Here is a 26,807-nt window from a genome sequence, read left to right as displayed (position 1 = left end):
CAACCTACACTATTTCTCACTTTCACTCTTCTGATTTGCTCCCCCTTCTAACAGAGGGGTGTGTGTGTATGTTCCTAGCTGCTTACTGCCATACAAATCAAAGGCCTCAGCTCAGAACTGGACTAGACTATGTCTAGTTCACTTTCAGCAGTAAAGACTTCTTGATTTTTATTCACAAATGTACAGCTCCATATTCTGTATGGCTGCTACACTTGCCTGGTTTTCTACATGACAGAGGAAAAAAGCATCTACAAACAAAAGCTAAGGAACACTATGTGGAGTTCAGTATTTCATTCAAGTAGATAGCTTTTTTGGACATCACTTTTATCATCAAAAACAACCCATGATTTGCTTCAGACACAAAAAACATCAGAATAATGAAAGCGTTTGCTTCAGAATCAAGCAAATGAAAGCATCCTTCTACCAGATAGACATGATGGAAGCAGGAACCAGAAACTGCACCATATGAGTTGTAACCAGGACTTGCTTAGATGCATTAATAAAAATGCAGCCTAATTGAACCTTATTTGTGTATTTTGTCTTATTTCCTACGTCTGAGTCAATGATAAGATTATAAAATTGTATTACCTCTCTGTTTTTCTTCCCTAATCTCCTTAGCCTTTCATTCCATTCTTCTTTATCCCTGAGATATTGATTGTACTCCTTGTTTCTTTCAAGTCGTAGTCTCTCCTAAAACAGGCATTGAAAAGGGCATCATAATTTTGCACTTTTAGTAGCTTTTAACTTCATAGAACTGCAGTACTAAATGAATAAATGCAAACTGTGTGTTTGCCCCGCCTCCCCCCGCTTCACATTCTTTGTGATGTACAAGAAAGGCTTGAATTACTTTGAGGTTTTAGTTCATTTTCTCTTAGCACAGCACTTTCTCTTAATCTGAAATCTGTAAGTAGAAGTCAGCTTCTTGAGCACAAAGTCTAATCCCCAGAGACACCACTGTGTATCAACGTCCATCTTTAAAACCAGGTAGGTTTCCTCCTACTAAGCCTATTCCAAAATTTACCAAAGCTTCACTCCAACAATTAGGAGTTCTAATTTCCAATCTGAATGTATTTACAGCTGATTTTCAAACATACAATTTCTTTCTTTAACATTAGTTGTGACTTGCCCCCCTCACAATTAAAACAGGATAACAAATACAAGTGTAGATAAGATGTATCAATTACAGTTTGAACTGTTGAATTCAGACAAGCAGTTAAATAGATTGCAAAAAGTCAAAAGTGTGAAGAATGCAAGGAAAATCAAGAAAAACAGGATCTGTTCTTGTTGTCCTAGCTGCTTTTGCAACATGATAACATTCATAATCAGCTTTCTCAGGGCTAAAAATGTACATTAATTGTACATCAACAGCCTGATAATATGAAATACAAAAGTCTCCACATAAAGCAAATTCTAATTTGTATTATTTCTTGATTTCCCTGTTTAGAGCATGGGGTGTCTCTTATACTGCCTCATTCCAACAATCCTATAAAGCAAAATAAGAGAATTATACTACAGTATTATGAATGAGGCTCTTTTCCACTGCAGCATTTTACAATAATAAAGCAAAAGTATTTACAAAATCTGAGCATCACACATAAATTCACTTTCTCATTAACAAATTTCAAACAAAAATAATTTATATCTCAATCACCCCATAAATACGAGATTACTAGAAGTTTTGCAGATTAGACTAATCTTCTCCAAAACTGTTTCATTTTTTGGTTTTTTTTCCAAGAAAAAAGTTTTCTATAGGTTTTCTAACAGTGACAATACAAAGCATGCAGACAGCCATGAAAGCTGCACTTTCTTTAACAGATGGCAAAACACTCAGCAGAAAATTCAATATGCTATGTGACTGCACATTTGACCTAATAAAGCAAACCAAAATGCAAATGTTAACCTCTCAATATTCTGCCCAGAGGCCAACAGATTAACAGGGCACGGTGTGACATCTCCTGGCAGCTTTTAGGTTCTGCAAGAGCAGCAAATAGATGTCTAGAAAGGATTCAACACACCTGCACAGAGCTGATATGATATAAAGCCATCAATGATAAGACATGTTTCCAGTACAAATACACCTTTAATTTCCACAGAATTAATCAAACATACTTTATTTTTCACTGCTTCAGCACACATACTTGCAAAGGTTAATACAAAGTTCATGAGAACCTGAAGCTAACATAAACTCGGTACCCGTGCATGCTGCCCCTAAGGAGTGTTTTTCCCCTTCCTGGGTGTTTCATTCTTGCTGCCTCCTTTTTACACTTGTATAACTTGGAGTTCAGGGCTTTTTCGTAAAAGCAATTTTCACTTTGAGTTCTCACCTGGCTCCTCCTCCAGCCAAACCAAGAGCACTAGAGGGGCAGAAAGTTTAAGTACAAGGGCAAGGCCAACCCATGGCACAGCAGAATTCTTGCACCAGATTGCAGTGACAGCATAGCCCCAAACACAGATCAACAGTGCAACTTGAAGGCAACAAAGGTTAAAAACAAAATAAAAAAACCAACAAAACTTCCAAAAGTGCAAATGTCTGGACCTCCTCCAGCAAAACAGGTTATCTTATTGCCTTGAATCTCTGCAGTGCTATGACCAATCTTAACAACCAAACAGTACTATTTGTCAGAAAAAATATTGATAAATTGTTGATAAATTACAATGTTTCTGCTGATTCAACTTCATGGATCAATTTACAAGCAAACACAAGAAAGAAACGGGGGCTATAAGGCCAACAGCATGAGGGCAGAGATCAGATCAATAGCGATTACCGAAGAAAACCCAAGAGCAACCACTAGAGGTTTTGAACAGATCAAGTGCTCTAAAGGTGTGGATCAGAGGCAGCAAACCTCAAACTGGTATCAGTATACAATTATATCTACATAATAAAAACCAAATATCTAAAGCTTATGAATACAGGTAAGCTAGAGTCAACATTTTTTTTAAAAATTGAAACAGACTTTTATGAGAATTATTACTAATTACCACCTCCAAGAACATTCATTTGTGTAAAAAAAAAAAAAAAAAAAACCCAACCAAACAAAAAAACTTAAGTGGAAATATTTTTTCTGTAATAGTTTTAACATCCAGGTACATTTTCAAGTTATACTCCATTTAATTAATTTCCTTCACATATTTACCTTGGCAGATCTTCGCTCATCAATAGGAAGAGATAATCCCTGAGTATATGGATCTACTTCATCAGTAGTCAGATAATTTTTCTACATTAAACAAAAAATATAAAAACATTCAATACATTTTAAAATACCAAATCTTAACTCATTAAAGAGTTGTTAGGTATTATATTTTCTGAAGTAATTTGAGCAATTTGATGAAATAAAGACTGAAGACAACCTTCACATTATGAAAATGTAGGATGTTCTTGGAACACATAAATGAAGTGAAGTCAAGGAATGCAGGAAGTAAATGTCTTTGTCAAGTTTTAAGCTTGAGTTTGAAAGTGTTTGTCACTTCTCCCATGTTGAACTATTTCCAGTATTATGTAAGTTAGTCTCCATATTAAAAAACCCTATTTTTATTCAAAGAAACCCCACTCAGTTCTTTTGTAGCACAAGCATAAGCGTGTGTACAAAAATAAAAGGTATCTTCCAATACACTTCCTAACTCAAAATAAAAAATTATTTTTTCTAACAGCAGAAAACATATGTCTACCTCTTATTTGGACAGATGGAATTCATGCTGACAGAAGCACACCTCTATCTCAAGTGTTTTCCCATCAGCAGTGCCCAAATTTTCCAGGATAATGACCCACCACCAAACCTGGTCATTTCTTATGGAAATCAGCCACTTTCAGAGCAGAACTTCCCATCACAATCAGTATGTTGTTCTTCCACAGAGATCCCTGGGCCACAGCTTGGGACCTGGGCTGTGCAGCAGGTCAAAGGACCAGCTCTTCAAACCAAATACCAGTGCTGATGCAGGCTGTTAGAGTGCAGGTCTAGAGGGTTTGTCATAATCACTCCTTTTTTAAAATCATACCCAGGCTATTTCCAGTCAATCATATGTTTCATAAATCTGATTAATAAAAAAGTCATCTTTTTGTGTGTCAGGAGGTGAAGAGGAGGATGGTGAGATATCGTATTTCACCAGCATTGTTTTCCTTTCCTTATCTATGTTGCAGTGTGGCCTAAATGCTTAGAGGAATGTCAAGAAGTAAGAGCTCTACCTGCTCCAGTACAAACCTACATCATTATAAATGATATTTCAAACTAGACATTTAAAGATTTAAGGAATTTAATAATCATGCAAAGATATTTAAGCACCAAGACAACTAGATTTATATGGAAAACCAAGTTATTTCTATTAGAAAAACTAAATAAATTGTAATCCTCATTATTAAGTAATTCTTTGCATGCATTTTGAAGACATCTCTACAGAATACCTCTGATCTTGCAAACATCTTTTCTAAAATCAGAACCTGATATGGAAACTGCATTTTTCTACATGAGCAAGACTAAGCAAGTTATTAACAAAAAAATTATCACTGTGAGAACTGCTGAAAGTTTCACCAGTTCTCTTAAGGTGGGAAAAAGAAATTAGATTGCTATCTTAGTTCTTCCTCAGTCCTTACCAGTTTAATATAGCTAACGTGTACTAGACCAAACACACAAACAAAAAGACCTTGTAAACCTTGAAGTCCAATTGAGGACAAAACATTAGAAATTAATGTAAAAATTATATTATTTGGGTGCTTTGGTGATAATTATGAAACATGAAGTTTTAACATGATATTCTAACTTTGAAAATAATCTGGAGTTTGAAATTAAACTAGAAAAAAAATTATATAAGGATGATTTTGGTTAGAGGATAAGAATACAGTTGCTATTGCTATTTAAGAATTCCAGAGCATGCTAATATAGAAAATCTGTATCATATGCATGTTATTCAAAAGCCCAGAAAAAAACAGCAGACTGTGTTTTTACTGCATTACCTCCTGGTCCTTTACTGATGTTGCTCAGTCTGAACAATTTGGATGGACAGCATTCAATCTCAAAATTATAGATACACAAAAGTATAAAAATATTTTTTAAATTTAATTACAATTAATTAAACAAAGCTTGTAGAAATAACAAAAGAGGTGTTATTTTTTCCTCATAATGCTTGTTTGTATTCTTGCATTCTGGCCAGTAGGTGCTCAATAACTGGCTCTGCTGCTCCCCTAAGCACCACTGATGAGTTGAGATAGGGAAGAAAAAAGCCCTGACTCTGGTTGTGATGACATATTTAATATTTATAGAAGTTACTATTTTATTCTAGCTTTATAAAATATGTATACCAAGAAAAAAAAATCTGAACTCTACTGCCTACATAACTGATAATCCTGGAAGCAAATGTCTACTAAAATAAAAACTATTGTAGAGACAGCATTAGACAGCAACAATGGCAACTGCATAGGGAAAAGTAAATCAACAAGCGTTTTAAAAACTTATGAATGGAAAATTATATATGTAAGTATTCATTTTGCACAAAGCAAGCAATGCTGTTAGTCACAGCTAATCACCACAGCATGCATAAATGCACAAAGCACAAATAAAAGTAATGATTTTTTAAATTCCAAAAGCATAAAGTTTTCAAACAAAGCAAAAAGCAACTAATTTTAAAGAAAATAAAATAATATTAAAGGCACCCTACCTTTCTTTTTGCCTGTGAAATTCCCTAAAATCAGGGAAAAGATACTATTCAAAAGGAGTCTTTGAGTCAAAAATATTTGACTTAATAAAAGATACTTCCTTTCTTACAGCAAACCCATTCATTCATTTTAAGAACTAAAGACACTGGTAAATAGTATTTTCTTAAAACAGAAATTATTTGGTTCCTTTTTTTTTCTGATTCATGCAGAGCAGCTACAGAATATTCCCAAGATGATGACATTTCATACATATAATTTCAAATTTAAATTTATTGTGACATTTAGTAAATCATGTTAAGCAGAACATCAAAGGTTTTTCTTTCTAGAATTGAAAAGAAGCTGTCAAATGGAGTCACACTAAGTACTTCTTACCCCAATTAGAGACCATAGAATACATAAGTACTTCAGGAAGTAACAGCTTTTAAATTCTTAAAAAAAAAAATACAAGGAAGAAGAAAAAACAAATATAGAAAGTCATATACTAAATAATATGTAGTCACATGGCAATGAAATCTGTAGAAGCCTAAAATACATAAACAAAACGTTTTGAAATTACTTCCACTCAAGTCTTCAAAATCAGCCATTGCTCATAATGAACGCCTCCTTAAATTTTTTTCTACATATATTAATCTTCATTCAATTAAATGAGATAATAACTTCAAGAGACTCACTACAGTCAAGCAACCAGACAAGACACCTTACCTGAGAAAGATATCGCCGGTAATCTTGTCTAAGTTCCTCTTTGAGTTTATGTTTTTTTCGTTCATATTCTTCTCCAAGAGGTAAACTCAAGCCATAGTCACCTGAAAGTTTACACCATGAAATATCATTATTTACTATTCTGCATCAATACAAAGCAAAAGCTACATCTGGATTTTTATTAGACACAAGCAATAAAAAAAGAATTAACCATAGAACCAGTAATAAAATGACAGTTGAAAAAAACACCTTCTCTGTATGAGTAGTAGGGTGAAAAGCATAAAAATTAGACTGGTATTTGTATAGTTTTCCTCTCATCCTTACAGTTTTTCTTCCCATTACCAAAAAAAAAAGGCAACATAAGCTGAATTTATTTGAATATTGTACATATTTCTTTTGCCAATGTATGTTTCCAAAGAAATCTCCTTGTGAGCTTCTAAATTATTCTGATATTTTAAAATTTGTTTACCACACAATGGAAAACATACTTCCCAAATGAAAGCAACAAGCTGTTTGTTTAGCACGTGAAAAATTTGTTTGCTCCTACACAACTAGAGGGAATCTGACCATATGATAAAAATAATAATCATTTTTCTTTCCACCTCAGTAGACCCAAACCACATTAGTACTTTTCTGAGATTACTCATTGCAGCTCAGGTCTCATTGCAGCTGCACTCTTAAAATATAATAAAATATAATGCTATGCAAGCTGTTTGCTGCTCCCAAAATGCATTTCAAAGTACTTTATATTAAACATCCTCTATCCCAGCAGCCCATCTCTGCAGTCACTTTCACCACTCTCCACAGAGTAGTGAATTCCACAAAATCACAAAACTAATGACAAAGACTACAACTGGGAGTGAGTGTATGTACTATTATTATTTCATATTGTTTCTCTAAAAGCATTTCTACATCTCATGATCAATGCAAAATTAGTAGCAAGGAGTAGAAGGGGAAGAGAGGAAATTCAAGACTTATTCTTAGATCAGTCCTGATTTATTGCAGGGTAGTTTGTTTGGCCTGGCTCAAGATACATTCTGATTTGTTCTATCCTCATGAGCCAGGAAAACAGTGTGACAGGGAAGAAGTGGCAAACAGGAGTCAGCCTGATACTCAGAACCAAAGGACCCAATACCTGATTAAATATCTCCTATGCTATTCTGAAACAGCCTGCAGAGTCCAACCATTAACCAAAATCTGCACGGGAACTTCTTCCCCAACCTTCAAGTTCCTTTTCTCCTAATTTTGCACATAAGGTAAGTGTGAGTTCCATTAAAAAAATAATGTACCATTTCAAACTTCAGAAAAGGGGTTATAAAGCAGAATAGAATACAGAAGAAGAAATAGTTTGTTTCAGCTACTTGCTCTTGCCTTTTATTTTATGCCTAATTACTGTTGAATTAATTGTAGAAAACCAAGAAAAATATAAAAAAGCAACTAACAAGTTGGAGGAAAGATTAATTCAGTAATTTCACAGATGCCACTGAAATTCAGTACCAAAAAAAAGAAAAGGAGTGAGAATCCAGTGCTTTCATTCAAATATGTGAAGTTTTCAAACAAAAGGTGGTTTAAAATTAACTTTGTTGCAAAGAACTTTTTTTTTGCCACAAGAAAAGCACAGAGATAAAAATTATGGGTAGTGATCTGGAGGATATTTGAAAACAACCCATTTTAAAAATTTACTCGGAGAGAGCCTAGCAGAGCAAAATCACTCCAGTTAACATACATTCAACCTGATTTCATGCAAACTTTGTCCGAATTCTTCTGACAAATAAAGAGATTTACCTTCTTTTTAACTGTTTTTTTTTACTTTTGTTTATTCTGTGTTTGTTGTATCTATTTGCCATTTCACATTCAATTAACCCTAAATAATCACACTGACAATGATTGGTTTTAAATGTTATGATTTTAAATGCATTTTTACAAAAACACTTCCACATATGTAGTGTTGAGAAATAATGCAACTTCATTCAGTCTGAGACTCAACATTACTGCTAGAACTACAAAACTATACTTCATAACTACCAAGGAACAAGTCCCATCTGATTTAACCCACAGGTAATTACAGTGCTTTAAAGCAGAGCAAGCCAGTAATATCAGCAACCATCCATTTCAGCACCCAAATTATTATTATAGAAAGTGCTGGGCTTGGCTGGGGTAGTTAATTTTCTTCATAGTAGCTGGTATGGGGCTGTGGTTTGGATTTGTGCAGGAAGCAGTGTTGACAACACAGGGATATTTCAGGGATATTCCAGTTACTGCTCACTCACACTTCCTGCTTCTTACCTGCCAAGGAGGGGACTGGGGACACACAAGGAGTTGGGAGGGGACATGGCTGGGACAGCTGACCCCAGTGCATAGGGATATTCCATTCCATATGGCATCACACTCAGCAGCAAGACTAGGACGGAGGCTGGTAGGATCTGCTGCTCAAGGACCTGGGCACCAGTTGGTGGTAAGCAATTGTTTCACATTTGCATCACCTGTCCTTCTTGAGTTCTACTTCTTTCTCTTTGTTATCTGCCTTTTCATGACTTTCTTTTTTCAATTATTAAACTGTTTTTATTTCAGCCCATGAGATTTTTCACTTTCACTCTTTCAGTTCTCTGCTACCACCCTGCTGGTGAAAAGTGAGTGAGTGGTTGTGCTCAGTTGCCAGCTGCAGTTAAACCACAACATGGCAACCCCTGCTTTTTCTTTTCATTTAAGATCACCTGAATGCCCCTCATCTGTAATACTTCATTGTGTTTGTATATTCAGGTGTCAACAGCTAGGTGAAATTCACAGTAACAAACACAACATGACATGCAATTATAGCTCTCCAACAAGAAATAAAACTATTTTAATATTAATAAAGCTTAACTGTCTGCCACAGCCAGTGGGATACTACCTTTTGTGCTCTGTTTTCTGTATCATATGTTTCCTCAGTCTAGAAAAGAATTATCAACACCAGGAACAACCTGCTGAACCAAATAAAACTGCCAAAAATATGTGATAGATACTTATTCAAATGCTGCCCTCTAACTAAGTTTATCCATTATCACTTCAGGAGGCAAGGAATATTCAATTATCATTTCAAGTACTTTTAAGTGAAGTTTTCCTCTAAAGGTCTTTGAGGAGCTTGCCTTGCTGATGGCTGGAAGTTCTATTTATGCAACATCCCTATAAAAACCATGTTTTTATATATGCAGTTCAGATCCACAGATTCACAAGCTCAAGCTCCATCCCACTGGAAGCTGCAGAATTACACCAGAATTACAGTAGGCACAGTATGAAAATTAATGAGATATTAACCCAAAGTGTCTACACATGAAAGAAAAGAGTTAATTATCAACAAGAAATAGGACACAGAAAAGCTCTAAAGCTCTCAGGACAAACCTGAGCTACACAAGTATAGCTAGAAAAAACAGTAGTGCCTACAGAAGGGAGATGGTAGGGCAAGCAAGGAAAATGAAGAAAAGAACACTATCACACATTTCTAATCAAATGTCACAAAGAACACAGAGAAAAGAAGAAAAAGGACAATATATAAAGAAAACAGATATTAAGCTGGTAGCCACATCAAAATAATTCTATTTCACCTGATTAAGATTTCAATCAAAATTAAGTACTTGTTCTTTCCTTGCACAATGAATAACTACATTGTAACAAAATTACAAAAGCAATAGCAACAGTTTAAACTGCCTGAAAGACACTATTTAAAAGAAAAATTAGTTCAGCTGTATGCATCTTAGCCAAGTTGGACTAGAACTCTTAAGAGGCTGCAAGAAAGAGGCCCTGCTTCCCTGGAATGTACTCTTTTGCAGTAAAGTCCAAATGAAAAATGGACTTTCAAACATTTTGCTCCACCCAAACACACCAGGAAAGGACTCATCACCTATCAAGGACTGGCAAGCAAGTTTTTTGGGTTGCTCTTTTCTTTCTTTTTTTTTTTTGTTAACTTGGGTATTTATAATGGCACTACTTTGCAAGAAGAAAGAGGTGGCTTTTGGCATATTTTCCTGCCAAAAAAAAAAAATCCTAACTACAAAAAAAATTCCATACAATGCTAAGACCTTTGAAAGACTGAAGAATTATTATGCACTTGAATTACAATGATCATCCTAATGATTAAAGACACAAAGCAGTAATATCCTTCCAAAAATTGTCAAAGGTAATTAAATGCTACTTAAATCTAGAAGACATAATAAAAAAAATATACTATACCTAAAGGATAGTTCTGTTGACTATTTGGAGGTATATTTTCTTTAGCCATGGAGATTAACATCTTGCTAGTTTCAGAAAGCTTCTCTGACTCCTTGTTCTGAAAACAAAGCAAAATGCTTTACTGCATCACAAAGTAGAGGAAATACCACATAAAAGAACAACGTTTGTAATGTAATTATTAGCATTTGAGAACAGAGAGGTTGAAAGTAATGCTAGATTAACACATTAAAATTACTAACAGAAAAGCTATGATAAGAACAATTTTTTTGTTGTTGTTATTTGCCTTTTGTATTTCATAGTTTTTGGAACAGAAATTTTGAGGATATTTATACCTTCCATTCCCACTCCAACATCCAAGCTCTGGAGTGAGCATAGGACAGATTCCCGCTAGTCAGCTTCCCTAGGGAGGGGCGAAGGAGTAATAAAAGCCACGTACAAAACTTTTCTCTCTTGCAAAACACAAATCCTACTGTGTATGCCTGGGCGCAAACAGGTTTTTAAAAATCTACATAAAGGTATGAAGTACTCAAGTTGGAAATTACTTTGAATAGATAAATCTTTAATATATTATTTATCAACAAACACAGTTTTAAGAGCACAGTAAAAACAAGCTTCATTTAAGACTTTGGCAACAGAATTATTTAAATTCAAGAAAGTTTTTTAATGCTCTCACCCTCATTTCCATGTAAGGTGGATCATTTTCAAGTTCTGCCTTATCTTGTGCCAACTTGGCCTTCTGGTCTTCAATAAATTTTTCTAAATCATCTGCCATCATTTCTAGGTTACAGAAAGGACAGAGAACATGGCATTTACATGAGAGCCTCAAAAATGTAAAGTTCAATTACTGTTGCTTAAGACAGCAGTTAAAAATAATCAAATTTCTCCCTCAGAACTATGAGCCTTAGGATATTTGCTGGGTCAACAAAACAACTGACTTGGGAAAGCCATCCATGGAGGGGACTACTTGATGTTTCACCAGAGAGAAAATTCAAAGATTCCAGATTACAAGACTGAAGATACTTCTCTAATCATTCTTCCCTAACATGGTTGAAGTATTTGAGGGTTGTTTGTTTTAACTGCAAGTCTACCAATGACCCTTCACCACACACTAGCACAAGCTTACTCCTAGTGAGCTATAAAATCAAAATTAGAAAACACGGAAAAGTAAACATGGGATGAAGGATGAAGGAATCATTAGAAAAATGTACAAAAAGTGCAAAATACATGCACAGTCTAAAATAAGGACCAAATCACACAATTAATTCTGTGCTTAACTTACTATCATGAGAAGAAATTGCCAAGAAAATTATGAACCTCAAATCACTCCAGGCAGCTTAAGCAAAAGGATTGCTTATGCAGGTTCCTGAAAAATCCCATCATATCCAGTATCTAAATTAAGACAGCAGGTTTTTTTTGAGGCTAATTCAGTATCTTTATGTGATTGTATGAAGTAAGCAAGAGGCCAGTGATAAATGTATATTAGAAAACAGTTTCAGGAAGAGGATTGAAGAATTTAAAAACAACAGCAACAAAAAAACCCCAAACCACTACCTCAAGAAAAATAAGATGGCACACAGGTAAACATAAAACATAAAAATAATGTGTCCAGAGAGACTGGGATAAATTCTCAGTAGAAACAAAATGGAAATAAAAAATGCATAAATTCTATAAGATAAGGTGAAGTAACTGCATGCTAAATTAATTTACAGAATACATTTGCTTGATGTATTCCTTAGAATGTACTCCTTTAAACTTTTTCTCTTTTTTGATTCATAAGATAAAATTATAATATTGTTACAAAGGAGGCAGAACTAGGCCAACCCCTTTACAATTCCTAGTGGTAATACAGGACAATCAATGCCAAAAATAAATCCCCCCATCTGATTTGTCCTAAATCTTTAATCTTATTAGTTTTGCACACTGATAAAGGATAAAAGAAATCTGAAAGAGGATAAGTTTCCAGGCATGGTAAATTTTATTCAGCCTATTATGTTACATAACAATAATGAAAAAACTGTTCTGAAAGGGTGAAACAACTGGTCATACTAAAAAAAAATTATAAGTTGGTCTCATCACCTACCCAGTGCTGCACAGTCATCAAGAGGAAAATTACCACATGTAGGAGGCACTGTGAGAAGCCTTTCCAAAAGCTCACTGACAGTAACATCTGTATTTCCTATCTCTATTTACAACAGCATTTACAAACTCCAGCACTCTTTCCAAATCACTGTATGGGAATGATACCAAACTTATTCTGAGAGCTGGCATAAGGAATGGAGTCTTCACAGGGTATTTTCTAACTAGCATGAGGAACACAATATTCCAGCATTCTGCACTCCTATCATAATGCTCAAAAGAGCAACATAATAAATTAAAAACCAAAGACACAACAGTCACAGTTGAACTACACAGAAAATTCAACTGGTGTGAAGAAAGCTGGCAATTCCAGGCCTTGGAGAACACTAAGCTGACTAATGCTACAGCACTGTTGATTCAGCATACCTTTAATACAGCACAATTTTCTGGAAGTGTAGCCAAATCCTTCTTAGAAATATCTAGACATTTTGTGTCTTAACATCCTTCAACTTGAGTTGATCTTCTTAAAATAAAAAATCTTCTTCTTAAAGTTTGCATGAATGCAAACTTTATGAGATAAGCAAAAATATTATACCAAAAAAGAAAAATTTCTTAGTTATTCTAAGCAAAAGAGTGACAATTTCCATGTGAAGCATACACTATAAAGTTCCAAAAATACACCAGCATGTAAGCAAATATCCTACTGACTATTAGTCAATTTTATCATCTACTGTACCATGTGAAGAGATCATGACTAATCACAATAAAAATAAAGAAAGAACACATTTCTATCTGAGATGAGGGCTACCACAGCCCCCAGGTGTGCAGTGAACTATCTTGGAGGTGACACCACTGAACTCACAGGGAACTGTCAACTTCACACTGATTTCCCATGGCTGCACAAACACACTGAGGCACAGCCTGACACTATAACACCAATTCAGAACAAAATAATTTATTTTCAGTTTAGCAATGCATTTGAATTCTTTTTGTGCATTTCTAGATCCTTGCAATTACTAGTGAAAGTAGCAGAAAACCAAGCTGGGAGATTTTGCTCCATGGGCATGTACAGAGCACAAAGGGAAAGTCAGAATATGCTGTAAACACTTAAAAATCTATCCATATGCCCTCAAAATTATGAGGTGTAAGCATATTTTTCTAGCTTTTTGGAAAACAGAGTATTTTGTAAATGGTATTTCTAAAAAATGTTTGACAGGATGTATCTATCAGCCTTTCTTTAGCTCTTGCAACTTTAAATCTTCGATAATTTGCATTCCCAAAACAACGCATCATTCAAAGTGAAATTCCATTAAACATATTGCTGCTATATATTCAAATACTGTCTGAAAATGTCCCATAAAATGTTTTTACATATTTTTTCTTTCAATAAGATTTTTGACTTTCATAGCCCCTTTTCCTCTTTCAGAGTTTTCACAAAAGCAACTGTGAGTAATTAGAATCACCTAGGTAGACTTCAACTTAAGCAAACATACCAAGCAATAGAAAGCATGCAGATATTCAAGAACAATGAGTCAAGTTTGAACACGGGATTTTTATTGGATCTATGCCCAAAGAGAGTTAACAATGTATGTCTCTCTATTCAAGGCATCCAAAACATTTATGTGCATATGTATTGTATGTACTATATTTACCTACATATTGTGTAGCTACTTTATCACCTGAAGCGATGTTTACTGCGTTCCATTTTAATCTTTCCTTTCCCCTCCTAATTGTTCAGGGAAATGCACAAAATTTAAAATCAGCATGTGCAAGCAGATTTCACCTCTTCTAAGCCATCATAATATTGAAATATCATCAGGAGCACCGGCAAAATGGCAATTCCCATCCACGTGAACTGCAGCACGGGTGGCAAGGAGGGAAATGCTTTGAAAGAGCAACTATATGCCACGTTTAGTAATTGTACTTACAAGTTACACGGCCACTAATTGTGTCATTAAGAAACATTGTTTAAAGTTTAACCCAAACTTCCTAAGAAATCAGTATTGACTGCTTCTGTACCCTAGTGAATGGCACTTAGAATAATGTGCTTTTCTTTCAAATTCATTGCTGAAAAAGCATACATGCCAGGGTCTGGCTGTTCACAAATAACAAACTTTTGACTACTGCAACGCGACTTTTTCGCAACTGAGAAGGCAATCAATCTATCCCCTGAACAACCAAGCAACAAGTTTCGCGAGTTACTTTCCCTCCACTACAGGCCTTATTATTTTTCCGAGCGCGTCGTTTGATCCAAAAATACACTAATTTCGAAAAACTTTCAGACCCAGGAGATCAGGTTTATTTCTCCAAGAGCGACAGCTCCGGGAAGCGCCTCTCCCCCGGCCTGCAGCGCTCGCCTCCCTGCCTCCTGGGCAGCAGCTGTGGGACACTGCCGGAGGCTCCGCCGCCCAGGGAGCAGCTGCGGAGCGGGGATGCGGCACTCGGGGCTCGGCCCCTTTCCGGATCGCGGCGCCGTTGTCAGGCAACGGCCGCACAACAAGCGGCCCCACCGGAGGGCCGGGACCGGCCCCGCCGAGCCCAGCCCGGCCCAGCCGATCCCCGCCGCCCCCACGGGGACCCCCAGACCCGGCGGTACGCCCCGGGCTCGCCCCCGCCCCGTCCCGCTCCGGAGCCCGTCTCGCTGCCCAGCGAACCCCCCTCGCTTCCCCCGCCGCCCGCTCCGCGCTGTGAGCGATGCGGGCGATGGAACCGCCCGGCGGGGCTGCGAGGAGGGTCCCCGGGCGCCGCGCCGCCCCCGCCGCCCGCTCACCGGTACCGGCAGCCGCGGCTCCGTCGGCGCCCCGCGCGTTACTGCCGCCCCGGAACCCGGCGGGCGGCGCCGCGCAGCGCCCCCCGCTGCCCCGGAGGGCGGCGCGACCCGGCCGCCGCCTCCTCCCGGGCGGGGAAAGGCAGCGGGAGGGGAGGCGGCGGCGGGCGGGCCTCCCAGCATCCCAGGGTAGGGCAGATTCGAAAGGAGCGCAGCGGGTCGCCCGGTCCAACCTCCCTGCTCAAGCAGGGTCACCCTAGAGCGCATGGCACAGGGTGGCATCCAAACGGCTCCTGAGTATCACCAGGGAGGGAGACTCCTTTCTGGGCAATCTGTTCCAGTGGTCGGTCACCTGCACAGGAAAGCAGTTCTTCCTCATCTTCGGGGGAAATTTCCTGTGCATCAGTTTTCTTGCCTCTTGTCCCGTTGCTTGGCACCTCCCAGCAGAGCCTGGCTCCATCCTCTTGACGCCTCCCACTTTAGATGCTTATATACATTGATAAGGCCCCCTCTCAGTCGTCTCTCTCGAGGCTGAACAGGCCCAGCTTCCTCGGCCTTTCCTCGTGAAAGTGATGCTCCCGTTCCTTAAACATCTTTGTTGCCCTCCACTGGACCCGCTCTAGATATTCCGTGTCTCTCTCGTACTGAGTAGCCCCGAACTGGTCACAGTAATTTAAAAAGCATAAGTCAATAAACAAATGGATAAATAGTGAGAAAGCCCTGGGCCCGGCCGGGGTCGGGTTTCTGCGGCGCCGCTTCACGGGGCGAGCGGGTCGGGCCCAGCTGCGTGCAGAGCCGAGCGCGGCCCCTGGGGGCGCAGCGCCGCCCGCGCCGGGCCTGCGCGGACCGTACCACCGTCTGTCCGTCCGTCCCCCCGCGCCGCGCTTGGTTCCGCCGGCGGCCCGGTGCGGCGGAGCGGGGCCGGGGCCGGGAGCGGGGCCGGGGCCGAGAGCGGGGCTGGGGCGATGGCGGCGGCGGGGAGCGGCGCCTCCGGGAGCGGCATGGCGCAGAAGACCTGGGAGCTGGCGAACAACATGCAGGAGACGCAGAGCATCGACGAGATCTACAAGTACGACCGCAAGCAGCAGCAGGAGATTCTGGCGGCCAAGCCCTGGACCAAGGAGTGAGTGGGAGCGGGGCGGCGGAGCGGGCGGGCGGTTTGGGCGGTGAGCACCGGCCTGATCTGATGGCTCTGCCTTCCCTTCCCTTCCGCGGCCTCTGCGCTGCTGCAGCCACCATTACTTCAAGTACTGCAAGATCTCTGCGCTGGCGCTGCTGAAGATGGTGATGCACGCCAGGTCCGGCGGCAATCTGGAGGTGATGGGGCTCATGCTGGGCAAGGTGGACGGGGAGACCATGATCATCATGGACAGCTTCGCCTTGCCCGTGGAGGGCACCGAGACCCGCGTCAACGCGCAGGCCGCCGCCTACGAGTACATGGCTGCCTACATCGAGAACGCCAAGCAGGTAAGGAGAGCTGGCAGGCGGTGTCTGCCCTCCCCGTGGAGATCCTGTGCGTCTGGTGAGCTGCAGGAATATTCCTGGAGGGGTTGCAGGCTTCCACCCTCCCGCAGTGATGGAGTGCCTGCCCCATTGTCCCGTCTCTCCTCAAACATGACAGTAAGAACTATGTCAGCAGCACGGCACGCAGGGGCCTGTACACATTGTCACATACATATTTCCCTGACTTACTGTAGGTCATCAAAGGTTGGACATGATGATCTTGGAGGTCTTTTCCAACCCTAATGATTCTATGAAAAGTAGTGCATTCTCCTTTCTTTTGTAAGTTATTTTCATTGCTGAGGAAGTGTTTTTATGGCTGAGGCTGCTGGCTGTGTGAGAGAGTGTGTTTCTAAAATAACTGATACTTCTTTTTAAAAACAGTTTGCAAAATTAAATATATGTGTGCATTGGACGTACTTAGTATTTGTAGATCAGGATTATGACATTTATTCCTACCTTCCCCTGAGATCTTACTGTATAGTATGCTGCTCTTTTCCATTAAAAAAAGACATATTTGTGAAGAAGAGGCCAATGAAGGAATAAGTAAGTTTCAGTGCAACTTAATTATTCATATTTATCTTTGGAAATTTAGATTAACAGACTTGCTTGTCTGTTTCCAATCTTTGTCACTTTCTATTCAGAGATCCACTTCATATTAAAGCAGTGAAGTTCTCATGTGCAGAAGGATAACAGAAATACAACTTGACTCTGATGTGGAAACCAGCACAGCACATCAGGGCACTTGCTGATGTGCCTCTTCCGATACAGGACAATTCTATACTAGAAATAAGGGTTGAAATAACTTTAACTCTCCAAGCTCAAACAGTTTTGATACCCATTTGACCCACTGATTTTTAAACCAGCTAGAAGCCCGTTACATACTAAGTGGATATAATAGAGGAGTATTTGGGTTCTTTTGGAGAGTTGGACTTATATTCATAGCCTTACATAGAGTTGAAGATATTGAAATGGATGTGCATGAGGCTGAATCATAACGTCAGCAAAGAGTAAACATAATGCAGAAATAGTTATGTTCTGGGGATTTTTAAATAATTCATCTCTGTGAGAAAATGCAAAAATAATTAATTTAATCTAGTTTGTTTTCTCTGAAAACAATGTTGTGATGCTAATACTCTTGTTGCAAAAAGTAGGTAACTTGAAGAGATGTCTTTGCCTAAAGATACAGTCATGCTATCTTTAAATACAGATATATTCATAGAATCCCATTCTTAGGTAGAAATACTGAATTTCAAAGTGGTGAGTATATAGCATAAAATTGTAAACAGCTTGTCTTATGTTTAAAACAGTCCAGGTTTCTGTGGGAGTTCTTATGTGACAGGAAATGTTTATTTTCCCATTGTTTATGTTGTTCAGTTTTGTCTGTAATTGGTTTCACGATTTTGAAAATGAACTTGTGTGCAAATAAAATACCTCAGCTTTCCTGGTGCTCTGACAGAGTTTTCATGCTGGCTGTTTCATATTTGATTTTGGCAAGCACTTGTTCCTGGAACAGTGGCACTTAAAATAATGTACTTTTATTTTTATCATTAGGTGTAATGTAATGCTCTTTTTATCATTAGATGCTAGTTAATATATCCCTTATAGAAGTGCTTTATAGATACTGCTGTTCCAGTTAGTTGATTTTCCATGATCTTAATGTAGTTCAAATGTATCATTTGGCTTTGAAAAAGACCACATGTTCTTTAGTGTTTTGTTGGTCTCTCTCATGGAAGTTGTAAAGAAAATATAAATATTCTTCACCAGTTAAAAAATTAAGTAGGCAGTTTGTGATGTTCTGTCTCATCATTAATGGATCAGCCAGTAAACAATTTCTTAGAGAGGATTACAAAAATTCGGTTGAATGGGTGTTTATTCTCCTGGGTTTTTTGGCTTTGCTCCTTTCTCTTCCAGCATTTTTAGAGATAGCCATGTGTATTATTTGGAAACTCCTATTTTGAAGTTTTATCTGAGAAAAAGTTGTCCAATATTCATCTTTTGGCTTTTAAACCTATCTCCAGGCAATAATTTCTGTCAGTGTTTGAAAGCATGCCTTTGAAGTTAGTTTTTAAACTTACCACTAATCTAACAGTATATGCCTGTGAGATATGTTACCATACTAAACAATTAATTCTCTGCTGATGTTCCCTGCATTATATGAGGCTAGAAATACTTGTGTTATATCACTAAGAAATTTCCCAGCCCTGCTGATCAGCTGCAGCTCGCCATCCAGCTGTGTGGAACCTCTTCTGTACTCCAGCTGTCACTGAAGAAGGAGCTCCAGGCTCCTTGAAGGCCTTTGTTCCGTGGCAGCAGCTGTAGCAGAGAATGCCAGTACTACTCATATGGTTTCTAGGGAATATTTCATCAGGAGTGCAAATTCCTGTTTATCCTGGTGCGCCTTGCAGCGTGTTGGAAGTGCCGCTGGAGGGCAGCCGGTGCTTTGGGAATGGATCTGAACGCCAGGGCTGTTCCCTTCCCTGCTCTTTCTTAGGTGGGACGCCTGGAAAATGCCATCGGCTGGTACCACAGTCACCCCGGCTATGGCTGCTGGCTCTCAGGCATCGACGTCAGTACCCAGATGCTCAACCAGCAATTTCAGGAACCCTTCGTAGCAGTGGTTGTAAGTACTGGCTGGTGGTGATAGCCCTGCACAGCAAATCGTGTTGAGGGGAATAATTTTTGCATTTTTGGATTTCTGTCTCTTAGCATTTTAGCAGTGTGTGCTTTGTATGATGGAGGTGTTAGAGCCACGCTTTAAACTGGTGCCACTCCTTCTGCTTTGCTGGGCACATACTGGGCAAACCAGTCATGTTTGCCAGACTATTTTCACTGCATTGTTTCAGTTATGATATTGTTCTTAAGCATAAGGGGTTTTAAGTATTTAGGAAATAAGTTTAAAAAAATAATTCACTGAAGGTTATTGATATTCCCATCTTTTTAGAGAGTCTCGTACCAACAGAAGAAGTACTGTTTATGACAGAACTACAATTTGCATTAATTACATTTCTGAAATAAAATTACTATAAATTTAATTTAAGCCTGTAATAAATAATAAAATGTATGTAATGAGTATTACCTCTATTTCTACAGATTGATCCAACAAGAACAATATCTGCAGGAAAAGTAAATCTTGGAGCTTTTAGGACATATCCTAAGGTAAATAGCTAAAATCATCTAAAATTATTTAGTGTGTGAACACTGAACTGTCTTTAAATGATTGTCTGAGTTTGATCTGCTGTGCTGTACTGAATGTTCATTCCAAAGGAAGATGTGTCCATACACTTGTTTCTGCATGCTTTTGGATATTGGATTACATTTATAAAGGTTAACTTTTATTTTGGTTTTCTTAGAGTTTTGTCCAGATTGTGGAGCTGACCCAAAATTATGTAGCTTTATATACGTGGTTTTTAATGGATATAGTTGTAGGTAGCATTCATCACAATTGTTTTATGTTAGTTATTCTCTGTTTATTTTTTAGACCTAAAACCAAATATTAATCACATGTTTAATATGTTGTAATTTGCTTTTCATTTTAGAAAAGGAAGGTTCAAAACTATCTACTTAACTTTTTCAAATAAATATTATGAATCTTCACAAACGAATGTACAAAAAAATCAATTAAACAGTATGGGTTAGGCTTAAAACTAAGAAATCACATCAGTATTGGAGATCTAAGTCTCCAGAGGAATCCTCTCATGTATACTTCTGGCTGTGCTATTTAATTTCAGTCCAGTGAAGTTCAGGTATATCTTTTAAATACTCAGTTATGAGTGACTCACCAAGAACTTCAGACAGGCATCCAATAAAACAATTACCAAAATTAATCGCTTAATAAAAATTAAATTTTGTAATTAACAAAAATGATTGTGAGAGGTCCAGGCATTATTTTTGTGTTGACAAAAACATAAGATATCTTAGAACAGTTTGTGATTCAGGAGAATATTCACTTCTGTGGGCAAAATCTCTTCATAAATACTTAGAAAATTTTGAACAGGGAGAAGAATCCTGTACCTGAAAACCAAATCATATCTGGAAAACGCACTTGAGAAGCATATTTTTATGGAGTTCTCACAGTGGACTGCAGGCAGTTCTTGCTTAGTCAGTAGCTGTGAATGGCATCATCTTGGCTAAACAAGCAACTGAAAGTTTTAGGTATCTCTAAGGCATATCCATGGATGCTTGTTCCCTCTTCTGAAATCTTCCCTCAAAATTTCCAAGAACAGGTAGAGAAATACTGTCTAAGAAGAAGTTTGCCCTTTCTTTGATCTAAGAAATGATCTAATCATAGGTTGCCATGTTACTCATTTGAAAAAACTCAACTATGACCACTAGTTTGCTTTTGATAAACCTACAAATGTAATGACCAGTACAGCTAGTAAAGCCAGATGTAAACCTGAGATCCAGGAAAATTCCAAATTTCAGACTACCAAGGGAAATGTCATTTTCTCTAGACAAAAAACAACAACAACAAAACAAAACACCAAAACAACTAGAATTGCATAAACTAGAAACTTTTTTTGTAAAGTTTAGGCATTTTGAAAGGCCTCAGAATTACTGTGTCATTTTTGCCATTTGTTAAATTTTTAGGGCTATAAACCTCCAGATGAAGGTCCCTCTGAATACCAGACTATTCCACTGAATAAAATAGAAGACTTTGGTGTACATTGTAAACAGTAAGTAACAAAAAAACTACTACCTTTTTTTTTTTTGTGTTTGTGTTTAGGTTAGTGATTCATTCAGTATGGAAAAGTAAATTTCTTGTAGTGCTTCAAATCTTGAATTTCACTGTTGCTTTAGCACTCTTGTTTTTGGGAAAAAAGGGTTACTGGCATTTATCAGGAGACATTTTAAGGGAGAACTCTGCAAAGATAAAGATGAACCTGGTTAAAAGCTTTAGCAGCTGATTTCTGAACACTTTTAAGTAGTGATTCCTTGCTGGATCAGATGTGTTGATCAGCAGGACTGGGGAGGCTGTGATCCCACTGCTCTTCTGAGTAGAGGCAAGTGTTGTGCAGCTCCTTTTCTTGCATTACTGGGAGCCTGGCTTTCAAAATAGGTGTGGTAGGATGTAGGATTGTTTGCCTGTTTGTAACATTTACTGCTACCAGGCATTCCTCAAGAAGTTAGAAGTGATACATGCAAAGCTACAATGATCTGTAAGTTACTACAGTATTGAAGAACCCAAGCATGGAATATGTTGTTAAGAGAATAATTTAAAAACTCTTGCAGTCTCATTTAACAGAACACAGCAGTTTGTGTGGGGATTGTGTATTAAATCTATATATGAATTACTTATACAGAGAATTGGAACTGGCATTAACCTTAAATGCTTTGAATTTTTGAATATATTTGCCATTGATAAGGATTTTTTGAGTTGCACATACTTTGGATGTGACAGTCAAGCAAGACATACGTAGATGGACACTTACTTTGTTTGCATGTTTGTTTTTAAAGGTATTATGCTTTAGAAGTCTCGTACTTTAAATCATCTTTGGATCGTAAATTGCTTGAGCTGTTGTGGAACAAGTACTGGGTGAACACTCTCAGTTCTTCTAGTCTGCTCACTGTAAGTACCACAGTTGTGTGCATTCAAGAGCCTGAAAGCCAGGCGCTGTGCTGTAAAATGCTTAATAGATACAGATCCCACATTAAGAATCTGTCCGATATGACAAGAAGGGAAGGTTTTCCTAATCATAAATACTGAAATGTTCCTCATATCTGCTCTGTAAAAGTAGAAGGTGGGATGTTTAATTTTACTGAGTCTCTCTATACACTTAGATTTTGTCTTAAATACTTTTTAACCTTGTATCAATAGAACACTGCAAAGAATAATAGTGTTTAATAAGTAAACACTTAAGAAAAAATAAACAATGGAACTGTTAAAACTAGCTTACAGCAGAAACAGTGCAGGTACACCTTCAGTGTAACAGCTGAGCATCAAAACCTTTCCTCTGCAGAAGCCAATTTTTTTTTCTCTTGGTCAAAACCAACTGAGTTTTACTTACTCCTACTTAATTTAGGGCATGGGTTGGAAGTAATAAAAAGAACCCAATTCAGGCTTTAGGGATTGAGTGTTTGTGAGATGTTCGGCTTCTGCTCTCTTAATCACCACTCATGTCCTATATCACTTCCATTGCAGATATAGATTCAAATATGCAGCACTACACTTTTAAAAACATTTCTCAGATTTGGTTTATTTTGTGTATAAATGCTTGAATTTATAGCTTAAATTCAAAATATTTATTACTTTCTTTCTCTTAAGAATGCTGACTATACCACTGGCCAAGTCTTTGATTTGTCTGAAAAATTAGAACAGTCTGAAGCTCAGCTTGGAAGGGGCAGTTTCATGCTGGGTTTAGAGACTCATGACAAAAAGTCAGAAGACAAGCTTGCAAAAGCAACAAGAGACAGGTAAGATAACACATCCATGTGTTCTTCATGTAAAAAGTATTATTTGGTTTTAAACTTTTCTCATGCCTGTAATTGTAACCTCAGAAGATTAAAGATAAGAATTAGGTTATAGATAGAAATGAAAGACTCCAGAAGTCACTAATTTTTTTTGAAAGTTAAAGAAAATCTTGCCTCTGTTAAATCTACAATGAATTTTTAATTTTAGAGGGTTTGGAATAAATTTAACTCTAATTTATTAAACAAAAAATTACTGTAAAATTCCATCAGTATCTGACAAACAAAAAAAAATGTTTTCTGTCTAATGCAAAATTGTAACTTTGCTAGAAATTAGCACATTTTTGTGGTTAATCAGGTTAAAACTAACAGTAAGTAAAATTATGGTATAGAACATGATTTTAAGAACTAGTGTTAACAGTCCAGTAAGTTTAGTTTACACTTGTCTAATACTTTTACTAATGTAAAAATTATGAACTCCTTTTTTCATATTTCTTAATTAATGTACCTTTTTTTAAGAAATAAGAAAAGGTTGAGTTTTTGTTGTTGTTTTTTGTTTTTAAGAAGTACCTTACAGATATTCTAGCCTATATATTTATCTACCCTGCCTGACAGCAAATGCTTGCTGTTGTAAGTTAATAAACTTCTTATCACTAGGTGTACAACATTATTTCAAAGAAGCTGCAATATTTTCCCTCAGTTTACCTTATGTTTATTGGTGATCAGCTCTGTTTATTTTGAACTTTGAAGTAGACAAGTTGCTTCTCAGTAATACTCACATCTCTTTCCCAATAGTCTTAAGAATTATATGTGTGCTTAGACTATATCATGTTAGAGTCACCATTTTTCCAAGTAAAATCTTTTAACAGAGGTTAATAGTATCCAACAGCTCGTACAGCTGGGTTGTTCAAGTACATTGTATTTCGCAAATTTCAAACTTTGGAAACCAAGAAATACTGCACTTTATATGGTGGTACAAACTTAGGTCCATCTGTGGAGAAGGCAGAACTCACCTGCATGCATCTTAGGAGTATTCTGAGTGAGATGTAGTCATTACATTGAATAAGGAAACAATTCTGTAGAATCCCTTGGAACAGAGTGCAAAAACTGAACAGTCTGGGGTGTTTGCATTTGCATGTTTTCAGATGTTAAGGCTTTCTGTCCCTCTTCCCCACCACTTTATCTTGGTAACAGAACAGTTTCCTGGTATTCTCTCCCCCTGACACAACTTTGTTTATTTTTCTGGAAAGTTAACAGCTCTTAGAAGTTTCCTAACAAACATGATCGAGTTGGAGGGGGGTTGACTTTATAAAAATTAAATACTCATTTAGCCGATTTTAATTCCAGAATACAAATACATTTGGAGTTAATGCTGTGGCTAGCTCATAGCAGTCAGGTTAAGTGATACCTCCCAGTTCCTGTAGGGAAACAGAATAGCAATGCTTTGAAGACATGAGGAGGAGGGAGTTGCTGCTAAGTTTGCATTGCTGTCTGGAGTCCCATAAAGCTGACTGCATTTTATTTTCCCCTTGCTCTCACATGTTTACAGTTATTCTAAGAAATAGCTCTTTCTCTGATCGTGCTACTATATTAATTTGTTGCAGCAGTTCTAGGCATTTTTCTTTTCTGTTTTTATTTAGTCTTCATCAGTAGTTAGTTTATAAATTGTAAGGGATTCAAAGGAATTGTTTTTGTCAAAAATTCTGCCTTCCTGTGCAACAGAAGCTACCATAGTTCCCAAAACTGAGTGTAACACTTTTAGGGATGCATGTTTTTCTTCAATTACTGATCTTTCCTAAGAGAAAAGACAGTAGAAGGCCTGTGCAAACACAGGACAATTAATTTGGTGTCACCCTAAATTACTCTGAAGAAATAAGGCTGCAGAGATCACTAAAGGATTGTTAGACATACCTGCTTTGGGAAAACAGTGCTGTAAAGCATTAGCACCAAGGTGCTTACACTGGGCTGTATGATAAGTTCTGGTACTGTCCATGCACATCTCTAAGCCATTTTCTAAGGGAACACGTGCATTAGCCAAGTTGTGCTCCAAGTTTGCTTTCCCTAGGATTCCTTTATCTGTCTCATAGTAATTTGTCCCTAATTCTCCATGCCTTCAGTCCTGATTCATCTTTTGCATTTTTACAGTCTGTTTTTATTTGTTAGTTTAACACTACATTGCCCCATGGGGAAAACTTGGATCAATAGGAATCCTCCCAGCTCTTTGAGGGTTTTGCTTTGCGCATTACGTATTTTGACGAATAACTGATTTGTTTTATAAATTTTTCTTTAATGTTCCATGTAAAGTTTCTCAGAAGAACCATGGTTACTGTACACTACTGTCCTGGGCTTGGGTAAAGGAGATAAAGGTAGAGAGCAGTGAAAGCCTGCAGGTATTGATAATACCAGCTGATAGCTCCATTCCCCTAAGGATTTTTTTTTTCTTTGTTCAGGTGACCACAGAGCCCACTTGCAGTTGTTAATGTAAGATGTCATAAATTGCAAGACGAAGTTTTCTGTTATTTCTGTGGTTTTGTGTGTATAGTTAGTTTGCTTTTTAAGTAACAAAAAGGTATTGGCAACAATGGCTAAATTGCTGTATGTGACTCTTCCTTGCTGGACAGTTTTTAAGATTCATGGGGTTATGGGCACCCTGAACTTCCAAAACAGCTGGATATCTTCAAGGAAAATGACAGTTCAGTTCAGTTTTTGTCCAACATTGAATTTATGCTTGTTTTTCAGCTGCAAGACCACCATAGAAGCTATACATGGATTGATGTCTCAGGTTATTAAGGATAAACTTTTTAATCAAATTAATATAGCTTGAAGTGCATTACCAGTTGATATGTATCTCCAAAGCAGAAAATACCATCGTTTCTTTTGCTTGGACTTGTTCAGTTTGGGAAATGAAGCTGAAGTGGAAAATTATTCATTTAATTTGTAGTACTTTAATATTTCCCACCTGTCTGACCAGTTTTAAAGAACAAAATGTTCCTAAATTTAGTGCGACTTTTTGTTCTTTATCATAAACCAGTTTGCAGAATTGTTCCAAAAGAAAATAAATGTGACTTACTGGATTTTGCTCTTAGATATTTATCTCTATTATCCAACTGCAATAAAAGAATTTTGAAACTAAATGTGCGTTTTGGGCCTTGATATTTTTGGCAAATGTTTATCTTCTCTTATTGTTCTGTGGAAAAGTTCTGTCTGCACAGATTAGATAGCTAACCTATGTAATGTTAGAAGTTTGTTTCTCATATTTTAATATCTGTGTTTAATTTTAAGAATTGAAATCCCACTTGTTTATCTTTCAACAAGTTATTAAATTTAATGGAGCCTTTCCTGATTGAGGTTTACTGCTCCAGCCAAAAATGGTTTCTTTCACAGTAATGAAACATTTATGCATGGTACAACAATGTTTTGCTTACAGCTTCGCACCATGATGGACATCTTATATTTCTAAATAGTCAGCTATTGACCAGCTCTGCAGTGGAACTCATAACATGGTTA

The 26,807-nt window shown here is 37.7% G+C and overlaps 2 protein-coding genes across 9 annotated transcripts in view; one reads left to right on the top strand and one right to left on the bottom strand.

The window, feature by feature from the left end:
* Positions 1-15,449, bottom strand: part of CSPP1 (centrosome and spindle pole associated protein 1) — a 61,853-nt gene extending 46,404 nt beyond the window's left edge. For 3 of the 8 annotated variants that reach the window (XM_030966415.1, XM_030966433.1, XM_030966437.1), the window contains exons 1-7: positions 15,396-15,449; positions 11,223-11,326; positions 10,550-10,646; positions 6,347-6,447; positions 5,647-5,670; positions 3,135-3,215; positions 589-690 (exon numbers count right to left, since the gene is read on the bottom strand). In XM_030966415.1, the coding sequence (XP_030822275.1) occupies positions 589-690; positions 3,135-3,215; positions 5,647-5,670; positions 6,347-6,447; positions 10,550-10,646; positions 11,223-11,324 (507 nt within the window). In that variant the 5' untranslated portion in view covers positions 11,325-11,326; positions 15,396-15,449. Of the gene's footprint in view, positions 1-588; positions 691-3,134; positions 3,216-5,646; positions 5,671-6,346; positions 6,448-10,549; positions 10,647-11,222; positions 12,095-15,395 lie in introns of those variants that run through there. The other 5 variants (XM_030966430.1, XM_030966449.1, XM_030966423.1 and 2 more) reach the window with 4 other exon arrangements.
* A 764-nt stretch (positions 15,450-16,213) lies between these two features.
* COPS5 (COP9 signalosome subunit 5) lies at positions 16,214-26,434 on the top strand. Its single transcript, XM_030966469.1, has 8 exons — positions 16,214-16,515; positions 16,625-16,859; positions 19,387-19,515; positions 19,986-20,051; positions 21,483-21,568; positions 22,350-22,461; positions 23,158-23,306; positions 26,040-26,434. The coding sequence occupies exons 1-8, from the start codon at positions 16,358-16,360 to the stop codon at positions 26,122-26,124; spliced, it is 1,020 nt and encodes a 339-aa protein (XP_030822329.1). The 5' UTR covers positions 16,214-16,357; the 3' UTR covers positions 26,125-26,434.
* The last annotated feature ends 373 nt before the right edge of the window (positions 26,435-26,807 follow it).

Source organism: Camarhynchus parvulus, chromosome 2 (genome assembly GCF_901933205.1).
Source record: "Camarhynchus parvulus chromosome 2, STF_HiC, whole genome shotgun sequence".
Taxonomy (NCBI): domain Eukaryota; kingdom Metazoa; phylum Chordata; class Aves; order Passeriformes; family Thraupidae; genus Camarhynchus; species Camarhynchus parvulus.
This window is presented reverse-complemented; position numbering and strand designations above follow the sequence as displayed.

Bases quoted from the DNA above. Each gene is read 5' to 3' on its own strand.
- COPS5 (XM_030966469.1), top strand. From the start codon at position 16,358: ATGGCGGCGGCGGGGAGCGGCGCCTCCGGGAGCGGCATGGCGCAGAAG. The intron at 19,516-19,985 runs GTAAGTACTGGC...CTATTTCTACAG, and splicing joins AACCCTTCGTAGCAGTGGTT to ATTGATCCAACAAGAACAAT. The intron at 23,307-26,039 runs GTAAGATAACAC...CTTGTTTTTCAG, and splicing joins GCAAAAGCAACAAGAGACAG to CTGCAAGACCACCATAGAAG.